The sequence below is a fragment of the Kryptolebias marmoratus genome, linkage group LG21 (assembly GCF_001649575.2).
Source record: "Kryptolebias marmoratus isolate JLee-2015 linkage group LG21, ASM164957v2, whole genome shotgun sequence".
Lineage (NCBI taxonomy): Eukaryota > Metazoa > Chordata > Actinopteri > Cyprinodontiformes > Rivulidae > Kryptolebias > Kryptolebias marmoratus.
Window position 1 is genome coordinate 15,327,750 of NC_051450.1, and position 25,570 is coordinate 15,353,319.

General features: G+C 40.5%; 3 protein-coding genes and 1 long non-coding RNA gene across 6 annotated transcripts; 3 read left to right on the forward strand and 1 right to left on the reverse strand.

Annotated features, from left to right (window-relative positions):
* The first annotated feature begins 1,661 nt into the window (after positions 1-1,661).
* Positions 1,662-7,479, forward strand: agtr1b (angiotensin II receptor, type 1b). The gene is made up of 2 exons (XM_017406824.3): positions 1,662-1,820; positions 5,541-7,479. Exon 2 carries the CDS (start codon positions 5,667-5,669, stop codon positions 6,756-6,758), a length of 1,092 nt encoding a protein of 363 aa, XP_017262313.1. The 5' UTR covers positions 1,662-1,820; positions 5,541-5,666; the 3' UTR covers positions 6,759-7,479.
* LOC119616634 lies at positions 6,815-9,022 on the reverse strand. Its single transcript, XR_005232604.1, has 3 exons — positions 8,955-9,022; positions 8,582-8,666; positions 6,815-8,211 (listed from the first exon to the last, which is right to left on the reverse strand). It is a non-coding gene; the product is annotated as an uncharacterized LOC119616634 (long non-coding RNA).
* A 600-nt stretch (positions 9,023-9,622) lies between these two features.
* cpb1 (carboxypeptidase B1 (tissue)) lies at positions 9,623-15,529 on the forward strand. Its single transcript, XM_017406823.3, has 11 exons — positions 9,623-9,764; positions 10,616-10,691; positions 10,973-11,097; positions 11,192-11,291; positions 11,399-11,500; positions 11,583-11,687; positions 11,777-11,887; positions 11,976-12,066; positions 12,633-12,835; positions 14,865-14,949; positions 15,176-15,529. The coding sequence occupies exons 1-11, from the start codon at positions 9,700-9,702 to the stop codon at positions 15,361-15,363; spliced, it is 1,251 nt and encodes a 416-aa protein (XP_017262312.1). The 5' UTR covers positions 9,623-9,699; the 3' UTR covers positions 15,364-15,529.
* A 1,622-nt stretch (positions 15,530-17,151) lies between these two features.
* On the forward strand, positions 17,152-25,201 carry LOC108230279 (glycogenin-1-like). Of its 3 annotated transcripts, XM_017406346.3 has the most exons (8): positions 17,152-17,306; positions 18,438-18,573; positions 18,652-18,826; positions 18,920-19,082; positions 22,541-22,667; positions 23,708-23,924; positions 24,164-24,205; positions 24,436-25,201. In XM_017406346.3, exons 1-8 carry the CDS (start codon positions 17,300-17,302, stop codon positions 24,580-24,582), a joined length of 1,014 nt encoding a protein of 337 aa, XP_017261835.1. In that variant the 5' UTR covers positions 17,152-17,299; the 3' UTR covers positions 24,583-25,201. The 3 variants fall into 3 exon arrangements, with proteins under 3 accessions (XP_017261835.1, XP_017261836.1, XP_037829236.1); XM_017406347.3 differs by lacking the exon at positions 24,164-24,205; XM_037973308.1 differs by lacking the exon at positions 17,152-17,306 and having other exon boundaries at positions 18,440-18,577.
* The last annotated feature ends 369 nt before the right edge of the window (positions 25,202-25,570 follow it).

Here is a 25,570-nt window from a genome sequence, read left to right on the forward strand (position 1 = left end):
AAAATATAAAAAAGATTATCCTGAACTATATTAAATTATGCATTTTGAAACTGTTTACTCCAGTAGTTTTCCAGTCGTTTTTTTTACTCTTTTAATGTGGTCTCAGTGTATATTTCTCTAGGCTTCCTTTCAAAGTTTTTCTTCGGACATTGGCTGCCTTTTTGGTAATTTCCTGTCCAGTACTTGTACTTTACTACGACAAAGTATTGCGCAACGTGTGCTGAAAAACTGAGCGAAAAAGACAATGCTCAAAGCCTTTGTGCCTCCATGATTAGTGTGTCTGTACTGTCCTTCAACAGGTCTGATAACTTTCTACAATGAAAGGTATCTGAAAGAGGAAACAGGAAAAACATGCAGCAATGACCTGAGAGGTGCACCATCATTCAGTTGATCATCGATTGTTTGTCAGGTTTTTAGCTAATAGCTCTTTCAGAATCACGTTGCTGGTGCTAAAACACTCTTAAATGTGTCAAATTGTGTTATCAGCCAAATAAATCGGAACAAATTGAGTCTTCGTGACAGGAATGTGCCTAAAGATTAAGTTTCTGTTAAGTTGTCTGACGTGTTTCAGCTAAACACCGGTCCATCCCAGGAGGAAGCATTTATGCCTGAATGATTCATAGGTCAGAGTTTAAGGGCTGAAAACGATTTTCCTGAAAATGGTCAGGTACTGGACTAAAAGTGAGTCAAAAATTGTTTTAAAAAAAGAACCAAAATTATGAGGAAATCTAAAACCTTGGAGAATTATTGATCAAGTCCACTTTAAAAGACGACAAGAAAGACCAAAACAAAAAAGTTGGGCATGACTTGAAACCTTTTCTCAGAACTGCATGTTTTTGAAATTGTTTTCTTCTGACAGGCTCTAAAAATAAATTTAAAAACAGCTAATTGGCCACAAATTCCAAAACTGACACAAAAGGCAATAATTATGGCTATTGCTTTGTGCCTTGAAAAATATAAAAAAGCCTCAAGAAAATGAAGGACAGATGAATCCCACACTGCAAAACAGGAAATGTCTGGAGGATCCCCAGCAAGGAATGGAAAACCCGACTCTCCAACTCATCTCTGCCTATCCCAACTTCCTCCCCTTTCAGATCCCCCTAACAACATGACTCGAATGCAGCTAAGAGCCTGCTCGTGGCAGCTATTATTATAACGTGATGACAGGCCCAGTCACAATCAGAGCCTGGCCATTCCTTTCATAATGAGCAGAGGACGAGGCACAGTGGACTGCTGTGATGAGACGCAACACGGGTGGGTGCTAGGAGGTGATCTAACCATTAAAAACTGTGTGCATGACTGCAACTTCTTAATCAAACTGCATTACTTAATGATGCAGTCTTATAAGATTGTGTAACAGGCTGAGATTTGTCGCTTAGATTGTATTAAAGTGATCGAAAGCAGACATTAAGAAAGGGAAGGAGAATAAAAGGATATATAGGGGAGAGGTAATGTTGTGCAAGAACTTTACTCTGGTTGTTTGTGTCTCAGGGTGACTATACACTGTTGGCTAAATAGAGTTGAGCTGGGAAGAAACATAAGTGACTGGCTGCCTTATTATTCATTCATCATTGGAGTGTGTTTGTGTGTGTGTGTGTGTGTGTGTGTGTGTGTGTGAGAGAGAGAGAGAGGGAGGGTTTGTGGGGGTGTGGGATAGGGAGGGGGCTGTATGTGTGTCAGGCAGAAGTCCTGCTCGTCTCGCTCCACGATTTAAGTCAAATCAGAGGCAGTCACTGGCACACAGCTGCGGTGGTCTCTCTTATCTCTGCCTGTCTGTGACGCTCTGAATGCATCAGCAGCCTCCAGGTTCCACACCACAGGTAAGAGCTCGCATCATTTTCAGGACTGTCTCGATAACTTTTTCTATAAAATATTCACAGATTTTATTACACAAATGTTTAAAGTCACTTTATCTTTCTTAAACTGCTCAAATTATACTTTTTTTTTGTCCAGAAGCAGAAAGATTCATAATCACATATATATATATATATATATATATATATATATATATATATATATACGTTGTATTTTAAAGCAAGTCTTTGCACAGAGTAAGTCCTTGTTCTAGTTTTATCTGTCATCTCGACCGGCACGGCCTCTCGTTGCTGTTTGCTCAAGTTATTCGCATGGAAGTCCTGCGAGCCCTTTAAAAAAAAACATGCTGTGAAATCCCGATGAGGAGAATCCACAACCGTATTGTGCAGCCTGTAGAAACAAAGGTTTCGTAGATCCACAGAAAATTTGATCTGTTTCCTGTTTGAGGAAACAAATAACGTAGCTCGGTGCCTTTTGAAAATTCTAACTTATGAAGAATCTCATCTCAAAACATTGATGGAAAAAAGGAGAATGGAGTCAAGAAAGCAAGAGAACTTATTGGGGAGAAAACAGGTAGGCCTGGAGCTGTTGAAGTGCAGTAAAACAAGCAATAATTTGGATTCATGTTTCACCTTCCTAAATGCTTATTTTACCTCGGATGTTTCCGGATTTAAAACAACGGCAGCTTCATGTTCCTGCAGTGAAATAATCCTCTAATAAACTATCACAACTTAACATAAGTGGGTGAGAAATGGATTTCTTATCGGTCGTGTTATTGTAATCAAACATAGCAGTGCAGGACAAGAGTGATGACTCTGAGGCAGAGGTCTGTGTAAGTCACATGTACAGCAGAGTTTTGTAAACAGTAATCTGTGGACATGGCTTCTGGAGCCTATCATAAGTTAGTTTGTGCACTTTTTCACTTATAATCCAAGTGTTTCTGAAAATACAGGCACACTGTGTGCACTCTTAAAATGTGCAATTATTTTTATTGTTGCAAAACGGATTGTTTAAGAGTTCTCAAACTGAAGTGACAACCTGTAATTGGAGACAAAAAAAGAGGAAGAGAGTTAAAGGAGGATACGGCTGAGATGCGGCATTCTTTTAGACATCCATATGCCTAATCTTCAAGGAGTATGACTAATAAATGACGTAATTGTGCGGTTTTAAAACTGCTGGTGCATAGTGGTGATAAATTTATGCTCCTGTGACATGTTAAACAGTGCAGGATGTAAAAAGTTGAAAGCGCCCATTGTTGCAGGGCTTCCTGTTGACCAAACAGGGCTGAAACGACGTTTAAACGAGAGGATGATCAGGAGATGGCAGGCTTAGAGGTGGTGCAGTGAGGTGAACTTCACTTCATAATGGGCTGGTATAAATCATTAACTCCATCAAGCCAGGCGCTTTAGTGGCTCTCTCTTTGGGTGGCCAGATGGTGGTGCTCGTGTCAGAGCGGAGTGGTGCTTCAGAGCCGAGCCGCAGATAGCTCAGTTGACGGGAACCTTGTTTCTGTTCAAAACTTTCTCCAACTTTCCCGGCTTTTCGAAAGATTCCCATGATGTCACGCAGGAGGAAGCAACATTTAAACCCCTCTGAAAATAGGATTAGATGTTGCAACTATAGAGCCGCTCAGACGTCAGCCAGGGAGCTGTAGGGCAGAAATGTCCCCAAACTTCCTCTTAATACTGATTTTTATCGTTCATTGTGACCAGCTTTTGTGTTTGCAATAAGCGCAGAGCCTCACAGTCTTTTGTCTTGTCTTTGAGGATGCAGCTTGCTCTTGTGGACCTTGTGAAGAAGATGTTTACCTTCCTGTCTGTGGTCACCCAGGGTTTATGGCTGCCATTCAGTAATGTGCCATCTCACTCGGAGCTATAGCTCACTGGACACAGTAACACTTAATAACCTGCTTCCGATCCACCTTCTGTCTGAGCCACCTCACCGCTTTTATAGGACTCACATGCATATATGCACAGCAATGACTTTTAGCTGCGTTTATGTCACTGCCCTCACTATCAGCATTTCCCTCATGGAAAAATACTGGTGCTTAACTAGTGCTAAAAATTGTATACTGTCAGTTCCTTCCTGTTTTCCAGGATCGGAAATTGTCTAAGCATTGGATTTTGATTTAACTGATCTACTAATACTACTTCTTTTAAGAATAGTGTGAATTTATAATCCACTGTTATGATCATTAAAAATTACCTGACATCTGAACTAGTGCTTTGCCGTGACATCAGTGACTGTGCAACAAACTTACAGAGATATTTCATTTTTCTGTTGCCCTTGGCGCTCGCGCCGCTTCCACGCTCCACAATTCCCACATCTGCAACCGATACGGTTGTTGCTTTAGTGCGCAGAGAATTCGCCCACCGAAAGCTGGTGGAAAATGAAGAGATCCTTCATTTAGAGATAAAACCTTCACACGTCACTGCTCAGACAGTTTTAACACCAATCAGAGGGCAGCAGGAATGCAGCCAGTGGAAGGTTTTCAGCTTGATTCCTGCTGTAAATCTTTGGTCTGCCTAAGCAAAGATATATTTACATCAACATCACTATGTTAGCTTGATATATCTATAAATTATTTCTCGTTTTTCTTCTGAGGCAGCTGTTAAATGTGAATAAAATCATATCGCTAGGTCGCCATCTTGTGGCAAGAACTATACTTAGTTTAGTAAAAATAAATTCCAATTTGATCTGTCTGTTCTTCCTTAATATCTTTTTTATTCCTTTATCACCTACATAATTATTTAAATTGTCATGGCATCATTGTGCTTGTTTAGCTGCTTTTTTTAACCTTTAACATCTGCTTTCTTTAATCTTTCCACAAAGATGTTATTTGCACATAATTAGTAACAGAAATGTCTTTCTAGCTTAAATGTTTCACACAAAAAGGCTTATGTTAATATTATTACTTTAGTTGCACTAATGACACCAACTAAGCTTTTCTAATAAACATAAAGACTTTCAGCAAAACAGGAGGATTTGTTTTTTTACAACCATGTGATATTCTGCTCATACAAATGAAATAAAAGCCAAATAAAAAAAAAACTAGCCCCGAGGCAAATTTTCTGCAGCACGCAGGTTTGATTTTCTCACAGAGTGAAGTTTCCACAGAGCCGAATCCCTGCTGTCCTGTTTGTTTAGGTGTAGCTGATTAGAAGTTCTCATGCTGGGTACAGTGTATCTCTGCACGCCAAGGGTTTCAAATGTGACATGTCTTTTACAGTGACTGGAGCCTGAAAGCTCTCCGCGCTCCCTCCTCCCTCCTTCCTCCGTCCTCTGTGTTTAATGGTTTTGTTATCCGAGCTCGCACTTTGCCTTGCAACCTCAATTAACACAGGTCATAACACGAAGCATAAATGTTCTTCTGGGCGCTGTCAGTCCACCCAGATGGACAGGCCATTTGATAAACACCCTTTTACTCTTGCCGTTCATTAGCCCAGGGACGATTTAGAGGAGGCAGACCATCTGAATAATGATCTTTCAAAGGGCATTTTTGGAATATTGAATAACATGCAACATCTGCTTTTCATGGCTTCTTCATTTACAGAAATAACATAAAGCTTCAGGATGGCTTTAATGTGCAGGTCTTTAATGAGCTGGTGTTGGGTGAGCACTTTCATGGGTGCTCGTGTGGATTAGCGTTTATGGGCCATGCCAGCGGTAATGACGGCTCCTCTCCCAGACTGTCTGTGACAGTTTTTCTTGTGTTTCTTTTATAGGACTCGCTGAGGCCCTCGCCCAAGGCCTGTATCAGTCACCACAGACGTCCCCCGCTGACAGGGTTCGCCCCCCCTCCCCGCCTCTCCCGGTTTAAAAGTCCCAGGATTTGGCACTAAAAAGAGAAGATGCTGAACCGAACTGATGGAGTGGCAGAAGGGATAAACCTGTCGTGTGGCATGTCTGGAAGCCACAAATTCATCTTCACCCTGGTGCCCATCGTGTACAGCTGCAACTTTGTCATCGGCATCATCGGAAACAGCATGGTGGTGGCTGTCATCTACAGCTACATGAAGCTCAAAACAGTGGCCAACATTTTTGTTCTTAATCTTGCCGTGTCTGACCTCACATTCCTCATCACTCTTCCGATGTGGGCGATGGTCACTGCCACGGAGTATCACTGGCCCTTTGGGGTGTTCCTGTGTAAGACCAGTGCAGGAATGGTCATGTTCAACCTTTATACCAGCATTTTTTTCCTCACCGCTCTCAGCATTGACCGATACCTGGCCATTGTGCACCCGGTGCAATCACGGCGCTTCCGCACTGTGTTGTACGCACGCATCACTTGTGTCCTTATCTGGGTTTTTTCTTTATTGCTCAGTGTTCCCATAGTCCTGACCAGGGACATCCACCACATCGAAAACTCTAAGAAGACCGTGTGTGGGATACTGCACCCGTCGAAGGAAAACGAAGAGAAGTTAAAAAAACTCCTTCTGGCTATCAGCCTCATGAAAAGCTTGCTGGGCTTCCTGGTGCCATTCATCATCATCATCACCTGTTATTGCCTCATTGGACGGGCACTTTTGCAGGCAAAACACATTCAGAAGACGACCCGTTCCAGGGATGACGAGGTGCTGCGCATGCTCGCAGCAGCGGTCCTAGCCTTCTTCTTGTGCTGGGTGCCCCACCAGGTGTTCCACTTCATGCAGCTGTTCACTCAGCTCATGCCAGGGAAGCACTGCGCCATCCTAGAAATCATTGACACCGCCATGCCCTTCACCATTTGCATCGCCTACTTTAACAGCTGCGTCAACCCAATCGTGTACAGCTTTGTGGGGCACAACTATCGCAAAAACTTGATACGTCTTTTGCGCTGCTCCTCTGTTAGAGGCACGAAGGCTCACCCGAGCATCAGCTCCAAGATGAGTGCCCTCTCTTTTCGTGCCTCTGAAGCACTGAGCCTTACAGTCAAAAGTAATGCTTCCTGTGATGTTAAGTGACCAAAACTGAAACCAGGAACGAAACCGGGTACAGTTTCTCCTTTTGGTTGTTGATCAGGAGGCTTGGGATACTGACTTTTCACGTATTTAAAACTCCAAAAAGCACTGGAGCATTTAGAATGTCAAAAATATGGTATTCAGGGGCCTCTGTGAAACCAAAGGATGGTCACCAACATTACATGTCTCATAACTGGCTGTGCTAAGTATGTCAGTACCACTTCATCAGAAAAAACAAGCAGATCTACTTGGTAGAAAAGACCACGCATAAATAAATATCAATTATTCCATTACATATATGCTGTATAAGATTTTCTGCAGAATTTTGTCAGCATCGTGAGGTAATGTATTGTTCAGTTTTGTGCGCTCAGCAGGTCTTTCACCAGTTTAAACAGTGATCAAGTGCAGTAATCTACTTCTGCATGTTCTGCCAGCAGCTGCATGAGAAGAAAAAATGAACGCGTAACATGGTGTGGTGTAAATTTCCATCTGTAACATATTGGACTAAGATAACTAGTGCCTGTATGTTATGTGGTATTATCAAGTCTTTGTGAAAATGTACGTATCTGGGAGTAAAAATCAGAGAGGCACACAAACCCTCTGATTAGTGATATTTGTCAATGTCTATGTGGTATTTAAAAGTGTTGATAGTTGTTTTGTTTTTTACTCTGTTTGTGTACATTTTGTGAATATATGAAAATATAAATAAAACTTAAAAACGTCAGCCATGAGTTGATTTTTTTTATTACCTCAAAAGGGGACAAATTATCCTTACTAGTCATCAACAAAACATCTGCCCACTAAGGCCCAGCATTCCTTGAAGGAATCCATATTGCCCGCTGCCTTTCATGTCAGAGTCTTTAGCAAAGATCATCTTATCTTGTAAAATGACAAAGTTTTAGCCTTTATGGTCAAAGACTAAAACATGTTTTCTATTAACAGTTTTATCTATTGGTAGTATTTTAACTGAAAGCATCATTATGATCAAACGAAGCTTCACTGGAGGCTCCAGGGACTCTTAAATACTTGTATTCAGTTGGTGCAAAAAATGTTGAAACGCTAATATTGAAATGCTTTTTTGTCTCAAATTTGATGCATTAAAACCTTGACTAGCTGATGGAGAAACAGACTCATCTCTCCCCAGTTCGACATTTAAAGCTTTTTCTTTAGTGTGGATTTTTTGATGGTATCTGAAAGATGCTCTGTGCCTGATTCTCTCCCCACACACACTGCAGAGGTAAGGTTTTTCTCACATGTGAATAAGCTGCTGATCTCCTGAATCTCTTCCAACATACATCGCAGAGGTACGGTTTTCCTCCTGTGTGGAGGAGCTGATGATATTTCAAATTACACAGGTATGAGAAATTCTTCCCACACTCTTCGGCTGATCCTGCTGTGTGTCTCTGAAGCCACCCTCTCCTACGTCAGGTTTCTCCTGTTTCATGCAGAACTGGTTCTTAAAAGCAAAGATCATTGGGAAGAAAGGAAAATAAACTCTCTTGTCCCATTCAAAGGTTATTTCAAATGTTTATATTTTGAGGAACTAGTTAAATCCAGATTTATATTCCTCAAGTATAACCAGATGCTACACATTACAGAATGAGTTTGTTCAAGCACACTAGAAAATAATTAATGTAACAGCTTCTTACTGCATTTATAAATAGAACATTATCTGGCAGTTTTGAATACAGTCTGATTTGTTTAGATGCTTCAGATTTCTCCTAGCAAACAGTTTTAATGTAACTTCTACATCCAAAGGAGTGTCAACAAAGAGAATTACCAAAACCTCAAATCTGCATAAAATGGCAACAGATAAAATAACTTACATTGTTTGGCTGTCAGCTTCATATTCCTTCTCTCCTCTGTCCATGATTCATCTCAGGAATATTAAAAATAACACAATAGGTCTGGCTATAGACATCAAATAAAAGAAGATGCATTTTCAAAATACCCAAATAAAAGAGAGAAAATTCATTTAAACATCACAGAATTAAAAAGTGTCTCATTCCACTTTAGTTTGTGCAATCTGTGGTTAACTTTCACTTAAAAATGTTTTGTGAAAAAAAAAAAAACAAGTTCCAAACAGAAAATGTGAAATCGTTTCAATCAGTTTTGGGCCTCTTGAATATTTTGGTAAACTCACTAACCAACAGACTAAAAATTAATGAGAAAACAGTGTAAAATGGGTGTTTTTCCTACCATTTTTGTGAAAGTCTTCTGCTGGTTAACGAGGTCCTCTCACAGGTCTCAGAGATTTGAGAAATGCAGTGCTTGTTGTCATGGTGATCAAATATGAAACCAGTTTGAAAAATCCGGAATTGATTCAAAAATATACAATAAAATTCCAATTAAAAAATAATAAAGTTAGCATTTCTGGAAAGAATGCGTATAACCTGCTGCTTTGCATGCCAAACATTTTAACAAAGGTCTCACATCATCAGTGCTCAAAGTATGTGTTGGTGATGACTCTCAGCTACAATCACACCAAATTTAAGTTGGATTTTTGTAAAGTTGACTGATTTATAGCTAAGGTCACTTGGCTGTGGTGGCCTTCTTGAATTGGATTGACTCCAAATGCTATCCAGATGTAAATGTACATGTAATTATTATTTTGTGAGAGTTTTATGAAAAATTGACTAGTGGCTCATGAGAGATTTCGTAAGCGCAACAAACAAATAAACACACAAACACATACGGGCGCATTATTTTTTAATGGCTGCAGATCTAAGATAAGGTTGCTATTAAGAGTAACCAAGGTTGAAGTTTCCACAAACATCTATTAATCATTGACTCTTCATTGTGAAGGTTCTTGTTCCTCCACGTGGCACAAAAAAAAAACGAAAAAAAGTGACACTAAACAGGTGCACAGAAGAGGATTGGTTGATCGGAGGCAGGCCGGTGCTTATAAGTGCTGTTCGCAGACAAGTTCGACTTTACTGCAAACATGAAGCTCCTCCTGGTTTTCGGACTGGTGGCTGTTGCTCTGGCTGACGTCACTCGTTTTGAGGGGTAAATTTTTCATTTTGTAAAACAAAAGTTGTTTTGTTTTGTAAATTATGCTCAACGCTGAGGTTATCAAAGTGTCAGAAGTTGTGCTAATTATGGATTTAAACTTTGTTACCACTGAGAGGTAAATTATATTAAATATTTCCAAATTATGCAGTTGAAGCGTAAGTTTGCATTTTTGTTAAATACTAACAGTGTGCTCCAAGTGAGGTGGATACAGTACTGGTAAAAAGTTACCATTCACACCTCATTTATAATATATTTTACTTAAAAAGGTGCAAACTTTCCTATAAGTTTTACAAGTCTTAGTCCAGTCCTAGATGACCATTTTTTAAAAGGAATTTTTGTTTTATATTTATGTTCGTTTGCTTTGCTGAGCAATTTAATGCTCATCTATGAGCCATTCAAGTGTAAGAAAAAACATTAAAACTCAAGGGATGAGCCATTGTTGTAACTGCACACTATTATAAGAGAGCTCTTAGCAAAAGACAAGTTTTTTACTGGGTCTTTAGGCACATTGTTACTGCAGTAAAGACACAATTTGTTTGTATGTTTTCAGTCATATCTGTGGAAAATGGCAAAAATCTGCGTATTTTTTAAATTTAGCTTAAGGTTGCAAATGTGCAGTTACGTTTTGTTTTACTTATGCCAAGTTTTAATAAGATATAAAATAAAGTTCAAAGAATATTCACAGAATTTAATATAATCAAAGTTGTTCCAAAAGTAGAAATAATAGGTTATTTTTAAAGAGCCCAAAAATATACTGTATGTTACTAATTAAGTAAAACCACTGGGAAAGTTCTAATGTTTTACTGTATTTATAGCATCACCCATCTTTTTTTTTCTCTCTACAGAGACAAAGTCTTAAGACTGAAGCCAAAGCTGAATGAACATGTGACCTTCATTAAGGAGTTGGCTAACAGCATTGAGGTACTTACATACCTTTATACTCACCAAACGGTGCTATTTTCTTTGTTTAAAAGGGTTTAGCTGTATTTTAATGTTAGATGGGGTGACATTTGACCGACTTTTAATAAATTAAAAAACTCAATGCCTATTTAGATGTACAAATTGTTATTTTATTTCCCTGTTTTTATTCCTTAAATCAAACTTTGTAGCTACACTATAGCTCCTCATCCTTCAGTAACATGAAAGCTTATTTTTGAGGTTCAAATCTCTGAATTTGTATTGGACTTTGATGCCACCTGCAGGTCGACATGTGGAGCCCTGAGAGCTCTGAACAGGTGACCACCGACATCGAAGTGGACATCCACATACCGGCCAAGTACCTCGACATAGTGTACACCATGTTGGGACAGAGCGACATGGAGCATCAGTAAGTCCAAAATGTGCAAAATAAAATCAATTCTCATTTTTATCAATACAATATATTCAAATCATCATGATGCTATGATGCAATTTCTCCTTAGGATTCTTATTGAGGATGTTCAGGCTGCTATCGAGGGTCAGGCTGACAGTGGAGGGTCTCCCAGAGCCCACAGTTACACCAAGTACAACACCTGGAGCGACGTAAGACGGAAAAAACAACTTCAAATCCCAGTTTCAGTCCTGAAAAGATCTGTTTTCTTAAATATTATATTAACATTTTGATCTGTTGTTTTTCTTTTATATTTTAGATCCAAAACTGGATGAACTCCATTTCCTCCTCCAACCCTAATCTGATCAGCAAGCAGGTGATTGGAAACACATATGAGGGCCGCCCCATGACTGTCCTGAAGGTAATTCACGCTACGATTTGAAAAGCATTCCTACATATTCAGGAATTGTAGTTTATTGTACAAATCTGTTTAAAACCTACAGCTCGGAAAGGCGTCCAGCTCTGCTAAGCCTGCCATCTTCATGGACTGTGGTATCCACGCCAGAGAGTGGATCTCCCCCGCTTTCTGCCAGTGGTTTGTCAAAGAGGTAACAGACATGTGCTTCACAAATATTATTAGCTAGCAGCTTTTACTCATTTTAATGGAATTTCTTTTTGTTTTCGCAATCTTCCTCAGGCTCTGTCCACCTATGGCAGTGATTCTCAGATGACCAGCCTGCTCAACCAGATGGACGTCTTCGTTCTGCCCGTCTTTAACATCGATGGCTATGCGTACACTCACACAAACGTATGCTACAGTCTAGTCTTACACAAACTCTGCTATGTGCATTCTGCGGATTTGCTAAATGTGCATTTCGTCCTCTTGGGAACTTTAGAACAGGATGTGGAGAAAGACTCGCTCCTCGCGATCTGGGTCCAGTTGCGTTGGAGCCGATCCCAACAGGAACTTTGACGCTGGATGGTGCAGTAAGTGGAGCATCTAAAAATTGGTCAGAATGCAAACTCTTGAATTGTTGCCACACTTTAAAGTTCACTACATCTTTTATTTTGATTTGTTTACTTTTGTTTTGCTGTCACTTTCAAATAGAATTCAAACGTGTGGACTAAAAGTGGATTTTACCAAAAAAAAAGATCTTTTACGTGAAGCTGAAATAAAAATAAAAATCTTAGAGAAAAACAAAAAACACACGAGGAGCAGGAAAAAGCCTACAAAAATCCAGATAGACAACAAAAGGATAAGGTGTAAAAAGATCGGAACAAAACTTTAAAAAAGCAGACCAGAAAATAAAAAAATCTTTTAAAAAATAACTTTTATCTTGCCTTTTGCTGCTTCTAGTTTTTAGCTAGCATGCTGATACTTTCATCATTTAAATAGTGTTTTGCTTCTTTCAGCTTCATCAGCATATTTCAGCAAAGTTATTCAACTCTCAGCATTCATGCTGCATTTTAACAGAAAACACAATTTCTCTCATTTTCCTAACGGGTTCTTACCACCTTCTTGTTATAAACGCTTTTCTAAATTGTCACTGCAGCCCTTGGAGCCTCCAGTAACCCCTGCAGTGACACCTTCTGTGGCTACTCTCCCGAGTCGGAGATCGAGGTGAAGAATGTGGCTGACTTCATCCGCAGGAACAAGTCCGTCATTAAGGCCTACATCACCATGCACTCCTACTCCCAGCTGCTGCTCTTCCCCTACTCCTACAAATACGGGCTGGCTGCAGACCACAGCGAGCTGGTGAGTCAGAGGCACAAACTCACATATGCAATTCTGAAATGTGCGCATGCATTCAACGTAAACCGAGCCTGAATCCACTGGAAAACACCAAAGCTTGAGTCACATGATTGACTTACGTTAGTAGTCAAATATGGTGGAATTGGACAAGTGTAGAATCAAGGACCTCTTTTAGCTGGAAATATAAGAGTTTTATGTAAAATTATGGGAAATGACAACAAATTACAACATAAATACCTACGTTTTGAAGTCTATTTCAGCTGAAATTGTTTTAAAAACCTATTGTTATTCTTTACTCAAGAAATCTGACCTTAAATAGAAACCAATACATCAAAATTGTTGAATTTTTCTGCCCCAAATGGTTCTTCCATGGACGTCACCATTGTTGATCTATTTGCAGTCACTTTGGCTGTTTCCGTAGGTAAACAAAGGCATGCGATAGTTGGTAGCATTCACAAATTTAGCTTACTTTTTCATTTAAGGACACATTAACCATCAGTATGAGAAAAAAATTGTGGGGATTATGTTTCTTTTTTTTTCTTTGACCAGACTTCATGACTTTGCATTGAGTACCTTTAAGCAAGAAGTCAGCTGAGGCCCATCACTGTGTGACCCTTATCTATGGGCCACATTTAGCTGCTTCAAATCATTGACTCCAATGGCTCGCATGCCTTACTCTCATGGCTCTTTTACCTCTCACTGGGGTGTCCGAGGGGCTGCGCAGTTAACGCTCACACCCCCTTGTACTCCAGGCTCTCGCACTAACCGAGGCAGATCATACACCTCTGCCCCCTCTATGGCTCGCCCGGGATTTAAAGCTCTCTGCCGACACTTCACAGAACAAAAGAACCGCAGGGATCCACCGCAGCTCATATGTGACCTTAGAAAAATCATTTCCTGCTCATGCATTTCTCTGGGGGTTTCATTTCCTCTTGCAACTCCTCCCTGAAGCTTTTTGCTAGGTTTTTGTTTTGTCATAATGAAAAAATTGTTTTGTTTGATCAATGTTTAACAGATGGTGGATGGAAAGGGGGAAAAATGTACAGACATGGATAAATTTGCTGATACCTTTACAACTCACTGAACCAATGCTTCATTTCTCACGAAAAGTGATTCAGTAAAAATTAACTGTCTAATGTATATTTTGGCTTTTGTTAGTATGTCACAAACAAAAAAATGTGAAAAGAAATGATTTGTTGTTTACTTTACAGAGATATTTTAAAATAGTATGGACAGGTTTGTTGGTACATTTTAAAAGACTATCAGTCCTTGCAAGTATTTGACCTTAATAATTATCACAGCTGCCTTCAAGCTTTTAATCGGTCATTCAGCCCATTTAAAGGGAACATACAGCCACTGGGCAGTTTGGTTTAGTTGTAATCACCACACTGAACACAGCAGAAAAAAGCTCAGAACGACAATTATAGATATCCATGTTAAAGGTAAAGGCTACAAGAGCACCTCCAAGCAACATCATGTTCCTCTGACCACAGCTGACAAGATTATTAAAAAGTAAAAGTAAGATTCATGACACTGCAGCCAACCTCCCAGGACATGGATGCAAGAAGAAATGTTACCCCAGGTTACTCATATAGACAGTGTGGATGGTAGAAAAAGAGCCAAGGAAACCATCCAAAGTCATTCAAGCTGAACTCCAAGTCGAAGGTACATCACTTCCTGAAGGCACCATAGAAGAAAGATCCAGAAGGGCTCCACTATAGACAGAAACAAAAAAAGCCAGACAGAAATTTGTCAAAACACACGTTGACAAGCCTTACAGTTTCTGGGGCTGATGAGATCAAACTGGAGCTTTTTTGTCCAGTCACATCAGTCGTGTTGTTTTATGAACAAATTTATCCGTGTCTATAGGTGTTTTAAGTCTTTATCTAAGATCATACTCTAATTTTTTTCTGTTTTCTTCATGATTAGACAAGAAATGTATGCTGGCCAACATCCTTTAACTGTATGGAAAAATCATGTTTTGTCACTGACACTGAAATCATTATTTTTCTGTTTCCTCCCTGTATTATAGCTGAAGGTTGCCCAGGGAGCTTCTGCTGCTCTGCAGAGTCTGTACGGCACCCGCTACACCAGTGGACCTGGAGCTACTACTATCTGTGAGTGCAGCAAATATTGTGTTTCCATTGTTTGATGAAAGCTTGATAGTCTATTTGCACGTCTAGTATCATGCATTTGATGTGTTCATGAGGCAGAAATCTCTTTGGAGAGGTCGGAGCCTCCAGAGACAAAACAAAAGACGATCAATCAGAGCAAATCAAAGCAATAGATGCATAAAAACACTCTGTTCTGAATAACAGTCCCTCACTGCTCATTTGCCCTCAGACCCCGCTGCAGGAGGCTCTGATGACTGGGCCTATGACCTGGGAGTGAAATATTCCTACACCTTCGAGTTGCGTGACACCGGTCGTTACGGCTTCCTGCTGCCCGAGTCCCAGATCAAACCCACATGCGAGGAGACCATGCTCGCTTTCAAATACATCGCCGCCTACGTGCAAAAGAACCTCTATTAAGGAGCAGCCAGGACCCCCGCCTCTGCACCAGCCCCCGGCCCTTCGAACCCTCGTAGCCATCCACTGCCCGTAACCATGGATACGGACACCACCCGCCATGTTTTCTCACTGTGTTTGACAGAATGTCAAGATGAGTGCAAACAATAAAATCAATGATCCATCCCCACATGCTGAATCTATTTTTTATGTGCATGTCATGATACAGTGTTTGATACACAGAGTCCTCCCAATCATAGACAACAAAAAAAATTACAATAAATAATATTGTTTACACTTTGCAACATGTCATTAAAATGTTAAAAGAAAAGCTGTATTAGAGATTTAGAAAAAGCTACATTTGTGGGTTAATTTATAATTTTCTGCACTGACGCACGCATGGTCCTTCTTGTGCACATGGCACCATTCCAGAGGAAGGTTTTGTAGATGTGTGTGTGTGTGTGTGTCTGATCCGTCTTTGAGGATTTCAGCCCATCTCCACAGTACGTGTCAACCGCAGAGCTCTCCTTGGCAGCGTCTCCTCTCTGCCAAGCATCTGCCCGAGTGGGGAGATAAAAGAGCCACGATCAGCAGGAAATGTAACTCCACTGGCACACAAACCTGAGGTAAAAAAAAAAATGTTTGCAAAATTTGGTTTGTGAGTAAAACTTTGCAAGTTCCTTTTCTAGCACTGCAGTCAAGTGAAGATGGTTAGAAATTATAATTTAAAATTACTCTGGGAATATATTACATCCGTCTACTTCCTGTACGATGATTCTTTAAAAGTTCTGTTCTGATTCACCGCTTGAGCCCCCCCAAAGCGCTGAGAAGACCTCTAAAACTTAAAGACCTAGCATTTTGTGAAAGAATGCATATTGCCTTTCTCGCCAGAGATTTAGGCTGAGATCACTTGATGCTGTGAAATGATGGAATAAAAATAAAAATAATCTTATGTGCAATATCATGTGGAATGGCAAGATGTCATGCTCAGAGTATGTGTTGTGAATGACTCTCAGCTACAACCACACAGATTTAGCACAATATCTGTAAAATTGACTGAATTATAGCCATTATTGTGTTTTGTAAGATCAGTTGGCTGTTGTGGCCACCTTGAAACGGGTTGACTCCAAAGGTTAATCAGTTGTAGGTGTACATCCAGTGATTAAGTTTCATTAAAATACGTCAAGTGGTTCATAAAGCAGTTTGGTCAAGTCAAGGCCAATTTATTTCTATAGCACTTTTCAGCAACAAGGCGATACAAAGCGCTTTACAACATGAAAACACAAAAATACAGTCAATACACACACAAACAATATCTAAAATGAAATCTAAGATAATCTAAATGAAATCGTGTGACTAAACATTTCTAAACTATGTCTGGTAACAGACAAACACGCAGAAACACGGACTAAAAGCAAGAACAGTAGTCTGCTCATTATTGACGGTTGCCTTGTGACTTGCTGTAGCGTCTTTATTCCACAAGATGGCGCCAAAGATTTTCTTTTTTTTTTAATTTCTAAACTTCATCAACAATGATAAAACTGACTAAGAAGGTACTTTGCATTTGTTTTACCTACAGGAAGTCCTTAAAAGAAAACTTAATTTTGTGTTTTTTTTATCTTTTGGATATTTGGAACTACTAACTTTAAATGAATGGCAACAATTACGGCAGGTTTGTCCTCAAGTATAAGTAGTGTGTGTGTGTGTGTGTGTGTGTGTGTGTGTGTGTGTGTGTGTGTGTGTGTGTGTCGGGGGGTTGTGTGTGTGTGAAGGATCATATTGGGAGCAGGTGGGTGTGTGGCAGAGGGCCGTCACGTGACCTGGCTGTCACAGCGGTATAAAATCACCTCTGTCTGTTTAGTCAGCTCTTTTCTCACCGCCCTCTCTCTCTCTCTCTCAAAGCTGCCGTCTTCGAGTCTGGGCTGCACAGTCGGTAGCTTCGGCTTCTCCTCCTTCAGCCATGGCAGGTAGGAAACATTGAAACACCCCGAGCTGCGAACCTGAAAAACAAACAAACAAAAAAACAAAAAAAAAACCAGCCCTGTTTGTTTTCTGTTCACGAGGCGCCCTCGCGACGCGCAGGCGTGCTTGATGAGGGCGAAGTTTTTTTTTTAAAGTCTCTTGGACTTTTATTTAGGTGAAATTAAAACGCGTCTTATTATACTTCTATGCTTTAAAAAGAGTCAGGCGTCGATATTCAGTTTGTTGTTGCGTTTGCGTGTTTGTTTAACGACCGCAGCCCCTTAAAGTCGCGCTTTCCAAGACGTACCTTTTTAGGTGTCTATATTTTGCCCTCGTGTGTTTTTTTTTTTTGTTTTTTTTTTTTTTTTTTTTTTTTTAGCTACCAATAATCCTGTGACATAAGTGTGGCTATAAATGACCAAATGGCATGTAAAACACTTGTTTGTTATATTTAAAACCTGAGCTGTATTCCATATAGTAAATAACTCTTTTAGTGAACAATGAGAACACTTTAAGGGTAATTTTTGACCCTTTTGGGGGCAACTATAGTTTTAGTTTTGAACCACAGCAATGCTGCATTCCTTGTCTCAAGTGCTCACTTGAGATAAAAGCTTTCTGGAGATTGTCCTGTCAAGTCAGAATGGAAACCATGTTCAGTCTGGACTCCAAATCTGTGCTGTGGCCCAGTTCATCCTCAGGTTTTTTTTTTTTTTTTTTTTCTAATGAAGCTGGAGGCATTAACACCAGGCTGGTTTCACCAATTGAGACAAGGGGTGTGAAGGGAAAGGGGGTGTGGTGCTGTGTGCAGCCAGAGAGACAAAGTTTTCCTTGCCTGCTCTGGTAATGGGGACCATTGTTCTCTGGCTGGCCCAGATTTTTCATTTTGACTCAAAGCCTGCACCCTACCCCTGGTTTTCCTTACTCTGGTGTGACTTTTGCGTACACCAGAGAGGTTAACAATCTCGTGGGATTAATTCTGGACTACATGCAACATTCGCAAACGCCTTCCAGCTGCCGCGCTGACCCAATCATCCCAGTTTAGTTCGTCTCTCAGGCGAATCGTTGTTCACCAGCATTGCTTGGCAGGAAGTTGATAAAGTCTTGAGGTTATGCTGATTTTCATTATTTTTTCACAGATCAGGCCTTTGTGACGTTGGCTACCAATGATAGCTACAGTCTGGGTGCGATGGTTCTGGGCAAGTCTCTTCGTAACCACAATACAACCAGGAAGCTGGTGGTACTCGTTGGCCCGAATGTGTCAGAGCCTCGCCAGTAAGTAAGTGCTTCCATCTTGTAATGCAGCGTGTCCTGTTTTAATTGAACGCGACGTGTATTGCTGCGACTCGTTAGGTCCGTGCTGAGGAGGATCTACGACGACGTGAAGGTGGTGGATGTGCTGGACAGCGGCGACACAGCTCACTTGGCCCTGATGAAGAGGCCCGATCTGGGTGTCACCTTAACAAAGCTCCACTGCTGGACCCTCACGCAGTACTCCAAATGCGTGTTCATGGACGCCGACACCCTGGTGAGGCTCGGCGCGCTGCCGCGTTTGGCACGGGAGCTCCGAGGACCTGTAACAAACCGCGTGAAACCATGTTTGTCTGTGTCCATGTCCTAGGTGCTTTCCAACATAGACGAGCTGTTTGACAGGGAGGAGCTGTCGGCTGCTCCCGACCCCGGCTGGCCTGACTGCTTCAACTCTGGCGTGTTTGTTTTTCGGCCTTCTGTGGAGACGTACGGCAAGCTGCTTCAGTACTGCACAGAAAAGGGGAGCTTTGATGGTAAGATTTAGTTTGCATACTTGCTTGTTCACCTTTTTTAAAGAGTTGTGACACCTTTTTAAGCTTTGTTTTGCCTTCACCATAGTTTTCTTTTTAATGGTCTCCACATTTCTTCAGATCTAATTTATCTGCACAGATTTTTGTATTAATTAATGGGTGTGACCGCAACAAAATGTTCTGTCTCCAAAAATTGTGAAACTTCATAGTTTTATCAAGAAGAGAACTTTTTTTTTAAAGGAGGTAGGAATCTGAATTTGTAGTAGCTTTTCAGACTTGTCCTTTTAAATTAATACTCCATGGTAATTCACACCTCCCTCCAAAAGACATTTTACGCTGTCCAAGGGTATGGCTACTTTATTCTGGAGTCATGTTTGAACAGTTGCACTTCAATCTAGTTTAATCAGTTCTTAGTAACATGATGTAAAACGAGGTTTGTTTATCTTTAGCTCTAAGTAAGGTCTTTATCGTGCCCAGTTCCTGGACACAAGGCCCTCCTGTCAGAATTTCTGGCTCTCCTGAGTTATTCTCAGAGGAGCTCTGTGGGACAGGCTGGAGGTTGTGTTTGAGGCCTTGTTCCTGCACAGAGCACTGGTAAACAGTCGGCCATCTTTGTGAAGTGTACCGTCACTGAATTGTACTTGTTGGCTGCAGATTTTGGTTCAGTGGCTGGAAGAAAAAAATAAAATAAAATCAGCGGTCAAGGTTCGAGTGGTGCTTGTAGCTCTGGTCTCAGCACTTCTCTTTTTTTTTTTTAAATGAACAAAGATTTGTCGTCGGAAATCTTCGTGAACCTAAAATATGCATCCTTGACGTCTGCAGTTTTTCATCTGCTGCGACACGAAGCATAACAATGTCCTCTGGCATGCTTGGTATTCCTTCGGGAGGGGAAAAGGGATAAAATGGAATCTTATGTCCCCTCTCTAGAGTATGAACTCTTCTAAGATGTGCTCAAACAACTAAAGTTGGTCCAGAATTTAAAAAGCAATAAAAGCTGGCAGAGAATGTTTTTTTTTTTTTTTTTTTTTTTTCACAATTGGTGTGTTAAAACTGCTAAAGCTAAATGTAGAACTTTCTCACTTGAAGATGTTGAAAGAAGGAACTGTAAAGGTTTAAAAAGTTTTGCACAGTCCACTTTTCTTAAACTTCTCTGGAACAGTTCAGTACTGCAGTGCATGCGTGAAACTGCTTCTAGCAGTGCTGGTACTGGGCCTTATTGGGCTTTATTTGTACAGCTTGATTTTATAATAAAGATGCTTGTTACTCCCAGTCTGTTGTATAGTTGTCAGATATTTAATTTTGTTTAACTTCAATATGTTTTGGCAGAGTTTGAAGTCATTTTGTAACCTATTAGACCTGCTGTTGTGCGAGCAGCACAATGTGTAGCTGATTGTAAGAAGCTTGAAATTTGCCTTAACATCTATCCTGCGGAGTCTTTTTAAGTTTAGGCAGTGCTATTATGGAATAAACAATATGCAATTTATAGTAGAGGCTGGAATTTCTGGGCCTTTGTTGGTGGAGAAAACGGCGGGCCTTTTTTGTGATGCTGACCGATTCCATCAGGGGCTATTCTTTAGAAAACCCCAATTAGTTTACTTTAAATGGGCCAAAGCTTTCAAGCACCCGACTCATTTTGGCTTGGCAGGCCACTTGGTCACAGCACACATGACCACATAAAAGGCATTTTTCTACACCCATCTTAATTAAAACTAATTTATTATTAATGGGCTTTATTTTTAGTATTTCAATGGTGTTGGTGTCTTATCCAGCTTGTAGCCATGGGCGATTCCCGCTCTAGGACCAGAGTTGCACTTGATTTGACCTTTCACCTCAATTATGGACTATATGAAGCTCTTTCTGAAGAAGGTATGGAAGGAAAAACTGCTATGAAGAGTCTGAGTAGCTGGACCCAGAAGCTGTATCTCTGCATCTGTGAGTTTCGTGCAGTCTGTTGCCAAGACAAACTGGCAGGGCTGGATGCACATTCTTGCTGAGCTCTGCTCATCCTCTCAAAATGAAGATCCTCAGTCCTATATTAAGTTTTGAAATCCTCAGAGGAGGCTGTGTGTTTGAATAAACTGTTCTATTTAAACTTGGACACTGCGGTCGTATTGGTTTTTATCTTTACATGAGTCCCTTAAGTTGTCACTTGGCCCCAAAATGTGCACGATAGATGGACAGATATAGGTCATTTTCCCCCCCAAAAATAACTAGTGGTCTAGTATCAGATTTGTGAAAAGGTTTTGAGTCAAAAAGCTCTAGTTTTGCACTCAAACTGACCTGCTTGTGTTTCAAATGTACCCCGAACTCTGAGTCCTGTTTTTGCAACTCGTTGCCATGAGAAGGGTTGTCTTGGTTCTAGATTGGCCAACAGTTTGCTGGTGCTGCATCGCTAGGACCCGAGGCGAATAGAGTTCAAACTTTGTTATGAGCACTCATCCAGAGGGCAATGCTCACCAGCAGGGAGGAAACTTAAATACTCATGTCTACTCCTGTTATTTCAAGCTGACTGCTCATGAATAGGGTCGGGCATTGTTTGAAATTAGTGTACCTTTTCTTAATTTGGACTTTGGGGAAAAAAAATATATATATCTGCAGCTTCTGGCAAATCGACCCAACTTAAAACGTATACAGCTGTCAGTCAGTGGACAAACATCTGTCTCTGCGTGCCTTCAGCTCTGCTCCCTGGAAGCGGTAAAACCAATTATCTGGTTTCCACAGGTGTTTCCCATCTGACTGCAGCTCCGAAATCACAAAACACGACTGACATTTTTGTGACATTGCATCAATTTCAGGGCGACTTACGCCCATCAACGCAAGTCACGAACTTGATGCAGGTTTCAGTGATCCACAAGCGGAGCTCGTTTTCCTTCCCCTAAATTTAACTGAAATCTCAGATATTAAAGTGTTTTGGATAATCTGCTTTGAATCGCAACTTTTTACATTTTAGCAGTACTGTGACCTTCTTGGTTATCCTTTTTGTACTTAAAACAAAGGGGTCAGAGTTCAGCCATCTTATTAAAACCGTTCTTTGCCAAGTTCCTATGTGAAGACTCTCTGGCTCATCCCTTGAATCCGGCACTTTATTTATTTTTCTAAGGCACTCAGGTGGTTCAAAAGAACTTCTGAAAGCCTAGAGGTATTGCTCCTCTGAGCATATGGAAAGCGGGGTGGCTCGAGGTTTGCGCAGTACTTTAGGTTCCCATAAAACGGCTCAGGTTGCAATTGTGGCACAACCCCCCACCCCTCTTGTGCCTGTGGCATGATCCATTACTTTCAACTCAATATGTATAAACTTAGATTGCAGGATAAATTGTCTTTAAGTTGATGTCTAAAATGTTATCAATTGTAAAAGACTTTTTTTGAGCTAAGATTTGTTCAGACTTGCTTACATGTTCTGTCAGTTGCCTTGTTTATTAGAAATGGTTTTAATGGCCACATGTTCTCTCGTTTCTCTGCAGGAGGAGACCAAGGTGTTTTGAATGGCTTCTTCAATGACTGGGCGACAGCTGACATATCAAAACATCTCCCTTTCGTTTACAACCTCAGCAGCATAGCCATCTACACTTACCTGCCAGCGTTCAAGCAGTACGTGGCCACTCTGACGTCTGAAATCGCATGGAAGCTTTGAAATTCAAAATGAACCGACCTGTATGTTCAGAATTGCAGCGCTTATGTGAACAAAACAATGGTTGCAACACGGGGGTCTGCTGGAATGACTTGACAGGATGTGCACTCGATGAAAAGCCAAGATGTCAGCAGATACTTGATCACATGAACATGTAGTCATGTTGTGGCATGACCTCGAGTAGCGAGTTAAAGATGAGCGGTAAGATTCCAGCCAGTCAGCTGGAGCGTCACCCCGCAGACCTCTGCTCCGGGTTAAGTATTTTGACTCCCCAACAGCTGATGCCGCTCCTGAAATAGAGCACTGTATTTAAAGACCTCCTTTATGTTTCCGTCCTGGGCTGGTCATTGTGCGTAGCCTTAAGCCCTCCCCGCTTCCACTGCATCTGTGCCTCCTAAGCATAGAAACGAGCAGCAATAATGAGCTCCTAGGTTTGGCATTTCCTGGCAGCCAAGCACAGATCACCAGGTTGGTAAACATGTTTTTAGTTGTTGGTGGCTGTCAGCAACGGTGCTTAGAGGTCTGGCAAAGGAAACGAAACAAACCCCCACAGGAGCAGATTCTGATATATTTCTTTTTACGTGGCAGTTTGCCAAGCAAAGACTAATATCTGTGAGATCTGCTTTAAAACTCCATATTTTATCCATATTGATCCAGTTCTACATGGACCTTTTTTTTTTGTTCAAGCTCCCTGAAATTGTATAGCTTCAAGGAAAACCTTCTTAAATTTCAATTTTCTTTTGCTTGACTTTTATTTGGTTTGTATTGAGTGGAGCTTTTAAACAAAAGCAGTTGGGTTAGATATATTTTGATATTTTTCAACTGTGCAACATTATAAAATGCTTGTACTATAATACAGCCATTAATATCACTACTTTAAATGGCATTTCATATCATTTTGAGAATGCAGTGGCGTCTGGCTGCATGCAGCTTAAGAAGTTTAGTATTTTGAGCCATTGGTTACAATCAAATATGGGTCCAATTTTTGCTTGCTCTTCAGGTTCGGTGGCAGTGCAAAGGTGGTCCACTTCCTTGGGCAAACCAAGCCATGGAGCTACACATTTGACCCCCAGACGAAGCAGATTTCAGGGGGCTCGCAGGAGGCCCCCACACATCCAGCCTTCCTCCTGGACTGGTGGACCCTGTACGCCAGTGCTGTGGTGCCAATGCTGCAGGAACAGTACGGAGACGAGCCTTTTCTCACTGGATGTATGGAGGTGAATTGGACATTATGCATTCTTGAATTTAAGGTTTATGCCTTGGAGACCTGGTTATAAATGTTTAAACGAGGTGGATGGGGGTCTTCTGTTGCTGCTTTGCCTTTTTTTTTTTTTTTTTTTTTAAATGTGGCTTTTGGATTCTTTAATAGAAAAATGGAAAGGCAGTTTTGAAATATTTACTGAAAGTACATCCTGTAATTTTTCTGCCTCTTTCTGTCTTCCTGTTGATGTCAAAGTCCCAGGAAAGTGACACAACAGTCACTACTGAAACTGTACAGGTATGGAGGAGATGAGTTTGTGGATGACATGTTTGCACCTGGTTCACAACTGTCACCATGTTTGAGTTTGAATCTGCTTTGGTGTTTGCCTGTGGCTAATACAGAAAGGGTACACGGTGTGTTATTGTGTGACCAAAACTATTAATCTGAGTGGCTCTTTCCTAATTTCCCTCAGTCTATTGGGCCAGTCTGGTTTGCCAGGTTACCCATTTTTCCTGTTCTGTCTTCAGGTGGAGAGCAGCTCCTCACATGCACCCATGGAGCCCGTGATGTCTTCTGAGCAACGAAAGGAGCAATGGGAACAAGGTCAGGCTGACTACATGGGAATGGACTCGTTTGACAATATCAAGAGAAAGCTTGACACTTTCCTCAAATGAGGGAGCGCTGCAGAAAATGGCACTTGCAGTCTAACAAATGGTCACGTGTCTCTTCAGAAAGCTGATGGATTTCAGTTTATTTCTTAAATAGAAATGAGCCAGTCTCTCCCACCAGCACTACATTTCTATTCTCAAAAGAAAAATGACATAACCGACTTAAACTCATAGCTGGTCTTTAGTTTGCCTTGCTCCTATATGAAGAAAACGGCAAGTTTACATCACACTATACTTTTCAGGGTTATGTTTAAAATCTTTGCAATTTCTTTCCTTTTCATGTCAGTGCTCTTTGAGAAACATTTTTGCATACACTACTTTTTTTTTTTTTTTCCTCAGTCACTTGTGTACATGTTTTGTACTCTTCAGTTTTATTAATGCATTTTTTTTTCTGAACTTAGCTTTTTGTTTTTTCAAAAGTTTGAAAATGTTTACAGTACTGTTAAAGGACTCATTTACTGTAGAACTTTAGTGCCTTAAGAGTCTTGCTCTGTGCTGCTGTCATCCTGTTCTCACAACCAGCTGCTTTCCTGTAGGTGATCTGGGTCGAGTTGTATTACATTTTAATTGACCAGAATGTTGGCTGTATCAATTTTTCATGTGGAAATTAAAAATATGAAATATGCTCAGGTGAGTGGTTTGTTCTTTAAAACTGTTACATGAATATCTTAAATGTATGCATTTAACCACTGTTACTGCAAGTGGAGTATTATGCCTAATTTCAGTTATGATCTGTCTTACAAAATTTGGTCTTTGATTAATACTACAGTTCCTGTATTTTAAANGTAGAATTAGTAGGGAAAAAAAGATAAATATATATTGTTTTTCATTTAAAAGAATAAATACTCCTGAATAAGGACTACAGGTCTTAGCTGAATAAAATAAAACAAAAAATATATACATAATGAGCTAATTCAGTTCATTTTATTTATATAGCACCAATTCACAACAGAAGTCATTGCAGGGCACTGTACTCAAACCTTCATATTATAAG

Bases quoted from the DNA above. Each gene is read 5' to 3' on its own strand.
- agtr1b (XM_017406824.3), top strand. From the start codon at position 5,667: ATGCTGAACCGAACTGATGGAGTGGCAGAAGGGATAAACCTGTCGTGT.
- cpb1 (XM_017406823.3), top strand. From the start codon at position 9,700: ATGAAGCTCCTCCTGGTTTTCGGACTGGTGGCTGTTGCTCTGGCTGAC. The intron at 11,292-11,398 runs GTAAGACGGAAA...TTTATATTTTAG, and splicing joins AGTACAACACCTGGAGCGAC to ATCCAAAACTGGATGAACTC. The intron at 12,067-12,632 runs GTAAGTGGAGCA...TTGTCACTGCAG, and splicing joins CTTTGACGCTGGATGGTGCA to CCCTTGGAGCCTCCAGTAAC.
- LOC108230279 (XM_017406346.3), top strand. The intron at 18,827-18,919 runs GTGAGGCTCGGC...TCCATGTCCTAG, and splicing joins TCATGGACGCCGACACCCTG to GTGCTTTCCAACATAGACGA. The intron at 22,668-23,707 runs GTACGTGGCCAC...CTTGCTCTTCAG, and splicing joins TACCTGCCAGCGTTCAAGCA to GTTCGGTGGCAGTGCAAAGG.